General features: G+C 29.8%; 1 protein-coding gene across 1 annotated transcript; it reads left to right on the top strand.

Moving 5' to 3' along the window:
* The first annotated feature begins 7,023 nt into the window (after window positions 1-7,023).
* Window positions 7,024-9,760, top strand: LOC129314254 (G-type lectin S-receptor-like serine/threonine-protein kinase LECRK1). The gene has a single exon (XM_054957629.1). It carries the CDS (start codon window positions 7,142-7,144, stop codon window positions 9,503-9,505), a length of 2,364 nt encoding a protein of 787 aa, XP_054813604.1. The 5' UTR covers window positions 7,024-7,141; the 3' UTR covers window positions 9,506-9,760.
* The last annotated feature ends 404 nt before the right edge of the window (window positions 9,761-10,164 follow it).

A 10,164-nucleotide genomic window follows, 5' to 3' on the forward strand; every position in this document is an offset into this window, starting at 1 on the left:
TAAAAAAAACATAACTTAGAATTTATACTATATTATATCCAATAATAATCTCCTAATTAAAATTATTTATCTCTAAATATTCTTTTAAAATTACTTATTTATTTTTTATTAACTTAATTAATTTTAGATTAAATTTTGAAATGCTATACAGTGTTACATGTTTATCTTTTGAAGAAGTGTTTTGGTGATGGTTCGACTCCAACGTTGCCACTACCCTTGATGACTACTCTTGCAGTTTCCATTTCCCAGCCGACCGACATGTGGACGTTCACTTCGCTGCTCTTGATCCTTGGGTAGTTTCTGAGGCTTTGGTTCAGTGGGACTTTGCGACAACGCCAACGTGGGAGTCTCTGGATCAACTTTTAAGTAATTATATCCACATTTTGACCTTGAGGGCAAGGTCAATCTCTATGCAGAGGGTATTGTTACAATGACCCACTATGACCAGACCCAACCCAATGGAAATGCAGGGCTTATCAAAAGAGACCATGGGCTTGAAATCCAAAAGGCACACGAGACTGAAGGGGCACCACGAAGAAGCAAACTCAAACGGAGACCCACGTGGAAACTCCGTGATCTGGATGATATTTAAGTCACGAGGAACTGGCTGAGAGGGTAAGTGGAATATTGTGGAATCATTCTCCCTCATTGTCTTTTCTCTACCTTCTGCATTTTCCTGACAGTTCTGTTATTTCCTTTTGCTTGTTTACATGTTCGTAATCGTGCCTCCACTCAATCAATATATTTTGTGTTTCCCATTTATCTTGTATAACTGTGACACATTATAATTTGAGAAAGTCCACTGCCTGATTGTATTAATTTTGTAGTTTTAAACTTGACTTGATTTTAATGTCCTTGAACGGTTATACGTAGCCTAGTATTAAGAACATAATTTGTAGTTTTTAATTTAAATATTACAATTAGTTACTTTGGATATGAAGTTGAAAGTCGAAACATTTGGGAAGGGTTTTGGGTAGATAGTACAATCAATCTGACTGGCTGTTTCAATCTGATTTAAAATAATAGTCAGACGGGCAATGAAGACAACGGCCCACGAGCCCCGCGTTCTTATCAACTTCCATTGACAAGGAGCAATTCAAGTCATTGCCAGCCACAAAAGTCATACTCTGCATCACATCATGTCCTGTTCAATGTTGAGTCTGTCAATAAATTATCACTTTTTAATTTTATTTTTAAATTATTTTTTTTAACCTTATCAATATTAATATAAAAAAAATACTCCTTTCGAATATAAAATATCTTTTAAAAAATTAAATGTTAAAAAATATAATATTATTTTTTTTAAAGTGCTCTTATTAATAATGACTTTATATTTATTGTAAAGTATTTAATAGGAGTAAAATGAAAAAATAGAATTAGTTGAAAAGTGACTAACTAATTTATCGAGGAGTGAGATTCAATTAAAATTACCTTATATTTTTTAACGAAGGGAGTATAAAAATAAAGTATATAAAATTTTAAATATATTCATATATAATAAATTTAAAAAGTAATATCGTGTTATATTTTCTCTCTTGTGAATGATAATTTTAAAAATATATTTTAAATATTATCTAAAAAATTATATTATAACTTATAAATAAAATTAAATGAACCTTCAGTACTTCTTGTTCTCATTCACAAGATAAAAATAATTTTATTTAATTTATAAATTATATTATTAAATTTAAAATTAAATAAACCTTTTAAAACATACTTAATTGGGACAGAAGAGAGTACTTCTTGTTCTCATTCGCAAGGTAAATAAAATAATTTTATTTAATTTATAAATTATATTATTAAATTTGTATTACAATTTTTTCATTTATTATATTAAATATTTGAGAAAAAATATTATTAAAATATATATATTTAATAAAAATAAAATTTAAAATTCATTAAATTCTTCAGTAAAATAAATGAATTTTTAAGTTTTTTTTAGTTTTAATAAGATATATTAAAAATAATTTATATTCCCTCTATTAAAAAATGTAAGGTCTTTTTAAGAAATTGAATGTTAAAATATGTAAAGCATGAGGAGTTATACATTTAAAAAAATATAAAATATTTTTAATTTTTAGAGATATAATCATTATCTCTTTTTAAAAGTGTTCATATTGATAATAATTTTATTTTTATTCTAAGGTATTTAATAAAATTAAATATAAAAAAATAAAATTAATTTAAAAATAAATAATTTTTATTAAAAAATAATATTTAATTAAAAATATAAAAAAATATTTTATTTTTTAATAAAAAAAGAATATAAAATAAAAAAATATCAACATCAGCCATGTGCATCAGCAACTTCCCTTTCTCTACCTACGAAAGTCAATAAAACATTAAATGAGCATGTACTGATGATGTGCCTACACAATTGGGCCTACGAAGGAAAATCCAAGATTCCTTTAAACGTTGCTTATAATTTAGCATTTTCATTGTATCATTGTTACACTCTTCAATCTTATTTATAAGACTATGCTCTTTAGTTTTTAAATTAGGATATAACTTTATTTTTAAATTATTTTTAGAGGAGTAATATTACTTTCAAACTATCTATTATAGTAATATTATCCTTAAATTAATTAAATTAAAGAAATGTTATCCCTATTATTTAAAAGCCCATTAATATAATTAGTAGGACTTACTTTTTTTGAGTTAAGGTAATTTTTTGCCTCTAATTTTTTTTGCAATTGAGCAATATTGCTCTCATCATGTAAAAATCATAAATTTTCATTAGTTATGGCTAGTATGATCCACTTTTCACTATTTCTCTCTAGTAAATATTGAATCAGGTTAGAATTTTCAACTAGACTGTAGTATTCTAGTTGTTGAATTGATTTTTAGGTACCCACTTTATGATGGTCTATGTATAAGCTTTTTTGTTTATAATGTATATAGGAGAGTATATTTATTTATGATAGTCAATTTTATAAATTGATCCACTCAAGATGATAATAAGCAACATTTTTATTCTAAAAATGTCGTTTATATGCTTTTTGTTGGATCAAGAGCTCTATTATAATGTTGTTAGTGTAAATTTATGTTTTAACTATTGTCATATTTGTCATTGAAGAAAATTAGTATAAAAATTGAGCTTCTTCTCAAAGTATAATTCATGACTTGTTGAAATGTTAGTAGAGAATACTATGACATAGATAAATGTTTTTTTCATGAATATTAGATGTTAAAAAGGATGTGAAAAGTATGTCATTAGTATAAAAAGTATTTTTTATTATCTTTATCTAATTAACAAACATTTATAAATTTTAAATGGCGGGACAACATTGTTTAAATTTAATTAGTTTAAAAGAAATATTGCTCATTTGAGAATAATCTAAAGATAAAATTGCATCTTAACTTATGAAAAATGAGTTTCATTAGCTATAGTAACAGGCATTTAAATTGTAAGGGCAACATTACTTTGATTTAATTAGTTTAGGAGGTAATATTGCTATGATAAATAGTTTAGGAGTAACATTGTTTTTATAAAAATAATTTAAGGGCAAAATTACACCTTAACTCTTAGTTTTTTAATAAGAAATCCTTTACAAAAATTAATGAAATATTTATCACACATTTTCATCAATGTCAGCTATTTCACCTTTAACTTAAATAATATGACGTTAATTTATCAAGGATAATTTGAAAAAGTTGAAAAAATATTTTTCCATTTAACTAATTATAACTAACCTTTTTAATTTCAGAAAAGTAATTAATATGGTCTTACAAGAAATAATGGGGAATATTAATGAACTTGGTAAAAAAATTAGTAGCAAGTGCATGTATATATACGGCTAAAATGTATAAAACTTTTTTAAAATTTAACATAATTGCATACGACTTTTTTTATATTTAAACGTTTAAAATTAATTTCATAATCTTTATTTGTTTTTTCAAAAACCCTACCATTAACTAACTATTATTTTATTAATATAGTTATTGTCATACCAAATTAATTCAATACATATAATGTTCAATACATATAATGCATGATATGGAAAAAATATTTTTATTATTTTTTAACACAACTTAAGGAGGAACAAAATTATAAATTTTACTTTTCACACACATGACAATTCTCTCAGTTTTTTAAGTTGAGCGACATTGGTTTCATTATTTACGGATAACACAGTTTAAGAGAAAAATTATAATTTTATTATTCTTTATCAATTAAAACAATCTTTTAAATTAAAGAAATAAAAAATATAAAAAATATATCTAAAAGTTGTCATTAATAAGAATCATATAAATAAAATTTTATCATTTAATATAAGAAAATTATGATATTTTACAAGTTGTTTTTAACAAAATCGATACAAATCATCAATAGCAAGAAAAAAAAAAAAACTAAAGCAGCACACATTCTATAACATATCAATAAATTTTTTTTGTTTGAATAAGTATTAAAAACTTATTCAAATAAGAGTATGAAGAAACTAAACAAAGAAAATAAAGAAAATTACGAGTCTTGTCAATAATAGCTTTTAGATATTTTCATTTTCATTTGTTTAATATAAAAAAATCTGTTTTAATTGATAAAGAATAATAAGATTATAATTTTTCTTTTAAATTATATTTTAGCTCAACTAAAAAATAATGAGAGTATCGTTATGTGTGTTAAAAGTAAAAAATTATAATTTTACCGTTTTTTAAATTACGTTAAAAAATAATAAAAATATTTTTTTCATATCATGTACTATATGTATTGCACTAATCTGATGAGGTAATAACTATGTTAATAAAATAATATTTAATTAACCGTAGGGTGTTTTGAAAAATAAAATTAAATATTAGAAACGTTAATTTTAAATGTTAAAAAATAGAGAGAATCATATATCACTGTCTAAAAATTCATGAACGTTTTTTTGCATTTTATGGCTATATATACTGTTTCCACTTGTTACACGCACAACGTAACCTAAAATCAACTGGGGTTCGAGAGAAGCCAATTGTGTGTGTGTGTATGTGTGTTTTTTTTTTTTTTTGGTCCTTCCATTCCCGCTAGTTTGAGACAAGCACCTAAAATGAGTTCACACGTGTACACATATTCGCTGACACGTTATTCATAAGCCAACTCACAAACTTCTACGCTATATTCTGCGCGCTTATGCTATAGTAAGCAGTCTAAATGATTATTTGATTAATTTGTAAATTCTGTCTCTCCCTTCATGTTCAAAATATATAATTAGACTATACTTTTTTGTCAACAATAATGACATTTAATTATAAAATTTATACAGCTTTGTGTAAAAATTAGACATTTACTATATTTTCGTATGAATATTATGAAATAAGAATAGACATATAGTATTTATAAGTTTTATCAATTATAACATCAAAATGATAAATATTTAACCAAGCGAAAAAAGCATAGCCTTATTGTTCAATTATTGTCTCGCATGTAATGATAGAGTCGGTAATTCGGGCCAAGCCCGACGGACTAGCCCGAATTGGCCCGAAAAATTTTAGGACCGAGCTTAAAAAAAAGTATTTTTTTATGTTCGGGCCTTTCGGGCTGGCTCGAATAGGCCCGAAAAAATTTGGGCCAAGCCCAATCGGGTTCGGGCTTGGCCTGAATACCCGAATAAAAAAATTATATTTTTAAAAATATATATAATGAAATAGATATTAATTAATTTTTTAAGTTTTAGATCATTTTATACTAAAATACCATATATTTGAGTCCTATATATCATTTAAGTATTAAAAAAATATATTTTATATTTTTATAAAATAAAATAATTAATTTCAAAATAAAAAAATAATTAAAAATAATTTTAAAAATTAAATTAGAGTATTCGGGTTGTTCGAAACCCGAAAAAATTCAGGCCAAACTTGACTATTTGGGTTTTTAGAGAAGTCGGGTCTATTTAAATTCAGACTTATTCAGATCAGCCCGCCTGATTTCCTAACTCTATGTAATGGTATATTTATGGTCCGCATGCAATGAATTAGCAACTTTTGTTTTTGCTTATCTGAATTTGCAGTGCGGACAGAAAGCGATATGGCAGTCAAATCAATATATCAAAACGTTTATTCTGCTGTTCTCGTCATTTTTTATTTTTTTTTCATTTGTCGCCTGGTTTTTTTTTTTTTCTTTTTTTAGTTTGAGAAAACGCTACTCTCAATCGCCATATTTTGCTTAAGTTTTAGTATAAGCCTCTATATTTTATTTTTAATATTTCAGATTTTTACACTCTTTTTCATATGCAACTTTTGTCCTTACATTTTCAGATGGATATTGACGTGGTATAAATAAATTGATGTTGATATATTAATTAATAATATTAATTTTATACTTATTTGTCAAATTGATGTTGAGACGAAATTTTTTAATAAGTGAATATTAAAAAAATGCCTGCATCACATGAAATAAAAAGGCTGACTTAATTTTTAAAATGATCAGCAAAACATATAAATTTCATGTATAGGCTTTTCTTTTTAAATTTTTGCTTATTAAAAATTCTATGTTAACATTAGGTTAACACGTAAACACAAAATTAATATTGTTGACATGTCAGTATTATTAACATTATTTATATTATGTTAATATTTTTTTAAAAATATAGGGATCAACATTATAGATGAAAGAAAGTGCAGAGACATGGAACATAAAAAAAAAAAAAAGTGTAAGGACCTATAATAGAAATCAAAGTGTGGGGACCAAGAGTAGTGTTTTTTCTTTCTTTTTTGAAATTATTCATCTACTCCTTTGACGGGTTACTCTCGTAATCTTGATGTCTTTAATTAGTTCGTGGAATAGTCAAGACTCAAGAGTCTCTTAAATTCCTACCTGTTCTGATGAAAACCCTTTTTTCCAGTTGCCCAGAAACAAAGAAAAGTAGGAAAATAATCCATCTTTGAATTCCTAGTTTACGTACGAGAGTTTGGTTAGACAAGTTCAAGCATGGGACCACCACAAAAATTAAGTGCAATTTTTACTTCTCATTGCTCCGTCTTTGCTTCAAATGGGTACGTCCCTTGCCATGAAGACCATATAAACCAATCCCATTTGGTCTCTCCCGTCATCCCTTCTCTTGCGTACACTCATTGCACCATAAAGCCACCCTTTTCCTCCCTCTCTATTCTCATGTAGGTGTTGCAAACCCAATCTCTAGTTAAGCTCACACTCGCTTTCATGGCTATACCCAATATCTTCACCATAGTTCTCTTGCTTCCGCTTCATTTGGCCTTCGGAAATGTCACTATGAGTTCAACACTCTACGCTGGTGATCGAAATTCTTCATGGCTCTCATCGTCCAATGAATTCGCTTTCGGATTTTGCCCAATCAACAACAGCACAAACCTCTTCTTGCTTGCCATCTGGTTTGACAAAATACCTACCAAGACCATCATTTGGAATGCAGACATTCCAGATCCAGTGCCTCCAAGATCCAGGGTTCAGCTCACACCAACAGGTCTCTCACTCACTAACCCCCAAGGTCGAGTTATGTGGGCAATCGAGCTCGAAGAAAATGTGTCCTACGGAGCAATGCTTGACACCGGAAATTTTGTTCTAGTATCCTCTAGTTCTCAGTCATGGCAGAGTTTCAACAATCCCACCGACACACTCTTACCCACCCAAACTTTGGATTTAAGCAGTAAGTTATCTTCTCGATTGTCACCATTCAATTACACAAAGGGAAGGTTTGAGCTTTATTTTGACAATGGAAATCTCTCCTTGAGTCAAATTGGGTGGCCAGCTGAATATCATTACACCAAGTATTTTGATATTAGCATGAGTTCTAGTGACTCCGCCTCACAACTAGTCTTCAATTCATCGGGACAAGTTTATGTGAAGACAAAGAGTGGAGATCAAATTGCTTTTGGGTTGAGTGATTCAAGTCTTTCTGTTAGAAGATATTATTATAGGGTCACACTTGATTCCTATGGAGTTCTCTCCTTGTATTCCCATCCCAGGGCATCCAATGAAGATCAAGTTTGGTCAATTGAGGGGCATGTTCCTGAAAACATTTGTAATGCAATATTTAGTGATATGGGTAGTGGTTGTTGTGGCTATAATAGTTACTGTTCTTGGGATGACAATAGCAAGAGGCCGACATGTTCTTGTCCAGAAGGATATTCCTTGGTAGATCTGAACGACATATTTGGAGGATGCCTACCTGATTTTTCCCTTGGTTGTGGAGCTGATGATGCACCATCACGAGAAAATCCAGAAGAGGTATATGACATGAAGCCGTTGCAAAGTGTGAATTGGCCTCTTGGAGATTATGAAAAACTGATCAATTATACGAAGGATGAATGTAAAAAATCTTGCTTGTATGATTGTAATTGTGTAGTTGTTATCTCTAACACTGGAAAGGAATGTTGGAAGAAAAGATTACCCCTTTCCAATGGAAGATTATCTGCCAGTGAGGGTGGAACAACCTCACTCTTGAAACTAAGAATTCAACCAGTAGGTAATCTAAAACCTTCTTTGCAAAAGGAAAACCGGGTCCAACCTGCTTTGTTAGGGTCACTTATTGGCTCCCTTGTCATTATTACTCTATTGGTAGCTAGTTTTGTTTCATTTATTTTCTTCAAGCCAAAAAAGACTACTTCTCAAGTTTCGAGTCTTGTTGAAACAAATATGCACTCTTTCACATATGAAGCACTGAAGGAGGCAACACATGACTTTAGTGAAGAAGTAGGAAGGGGTTCATTTGGCATTGTGTACAAAGGTGCCCTCAAATCAATGACAAATACTGTTGTTGCAGTGAAGAGATTGGACAGGATGGCTCAAGAACGAGAGAAGGAATTCAGGAATGAGTTGAGTGCTATTGGGAACACTTGCCACAAAAATTTGGTTCGGTTAATTGGGTTTTGTGATGAGGGAGTTCATAGACTTCTCGTGTACGAGTTCATGAGCAATGGTACTCTCGCAGATATTCTCTTTGGAAAATTCAAACCTGTTTGGAATTTAAGGGTTAATTTTGCTTTGGGAATTGCAAGAGGATTGCTTTACTTACATGAAGAGTGTGACACTCCTATTCTTCATTGTGATATCAAACCTCAAAATATACTGATAGATGAACATTTGAGGGCAAAGATCTCAGATTTTGGACTGGCAAAGCTGCTGTGTTCTAATCAGAGTCGAACCAACACTGTGATAAGAGGAACTAGAGGGTATGTAGCACCAGAATGGTTCAAAAATGTGCCAGTAACAGCCAAGGTGGATGTTTATAGCTATGGGGTGGTGTTGCTAGAGATAATTTGTAGCAAAAGAAGTGTGGAAAAGGATATTGGGAAAGGGGAGGAAGAAGAGGTAATATTGACAGATTGGGCTTATGATTGCTATGTGGAGGGAAGAATAGACATTCTTGTAGAGAATGATGACGGGGCCATGGCTGACGTGAGGTTGAGGAATTGGGTCATGATAGCAATGTTGTGCATTCAAGAGAATCCTGAAGCGAGGCCTAGCATGAGGACCGTGATGCAAATGTTAGAAGGCCTTGTTGACATTCCAAATCCACCTCCACCTTCATTCTACACAACTGTTTGAGCGTCGCAACTATGGAAACAGTACCTCTATCATTGTCATTATCACCCTGAATAAATAAACTGCTTCATGTTCATAATGGTTGTATTGCACACTATTTTCTGCTGTAGTCTTTACATTAAGTATGTCTTAGCTAGCATGGTTTTATAGTCTATATTCTGTAGCCATACTTTGGTTGATGAACTTATTAGCTCAATCAAAGTCTTAGAAAGATAGGCTTTCTTGATTTAAATGAGACTTGATAATAATTTAATATTACTTAATTTTGACTGGAAAAAAATACACATACAAACTAATTGCTATGATTTTTGTTGCTATAAAGCTATGATTTGTGAGCTGAATACAAATTATTGTTTTTCTTTCTTTCTTTTTTTATTTTTTTATACACACATTATCTTTTTTTTTTTTTTTGAAGTAATCAATTTAAACACAACTCACTCACTCAAGTGCCAAAGCAAGGTTTAGACTCCGAACCTTGGGCTCACAAGAAAGTGACATTGCCGCTGAGACAACTTGCTATTGGCTTGATACAAACATTATTGGTTTCAAACATAAACTCAAGAGATTTCTTCATTATTGTGCCTCAATCTCCTCCAAAAACTATTTTAGCCCAAATAGTCACGCCATGAGTTACGTTACGAGGCCTATGGTCAAATTTGGGC

The sequence above is a fragment of the Prosopis cineraria genome, unplaced genomic scaffold, assembly GCF_029017545.1.
Source record: "Prosopis cineraria cultivar Desert tree isolate PC_DT_omini unplaced genomic scaffold, ASM2901754v1 PC6, whole genome shotgun sequence".
Lineage (NCBI taxonomy): Eukaryota > Viridiplantae > Streptophyta > Magnoliopsida > Fabales > Fabaceae > Prosopis > Prosopis cineraria.

Excerpts from the sequence above, each read along its gene's own strand:
- LOC129314254 (XM_054957629.1), top strand. The coding sequence starts at position 7,142 with ATGGCTATACCCAATATCTTCACCATAGTTCTCTTGCTTCCGCTTCAT.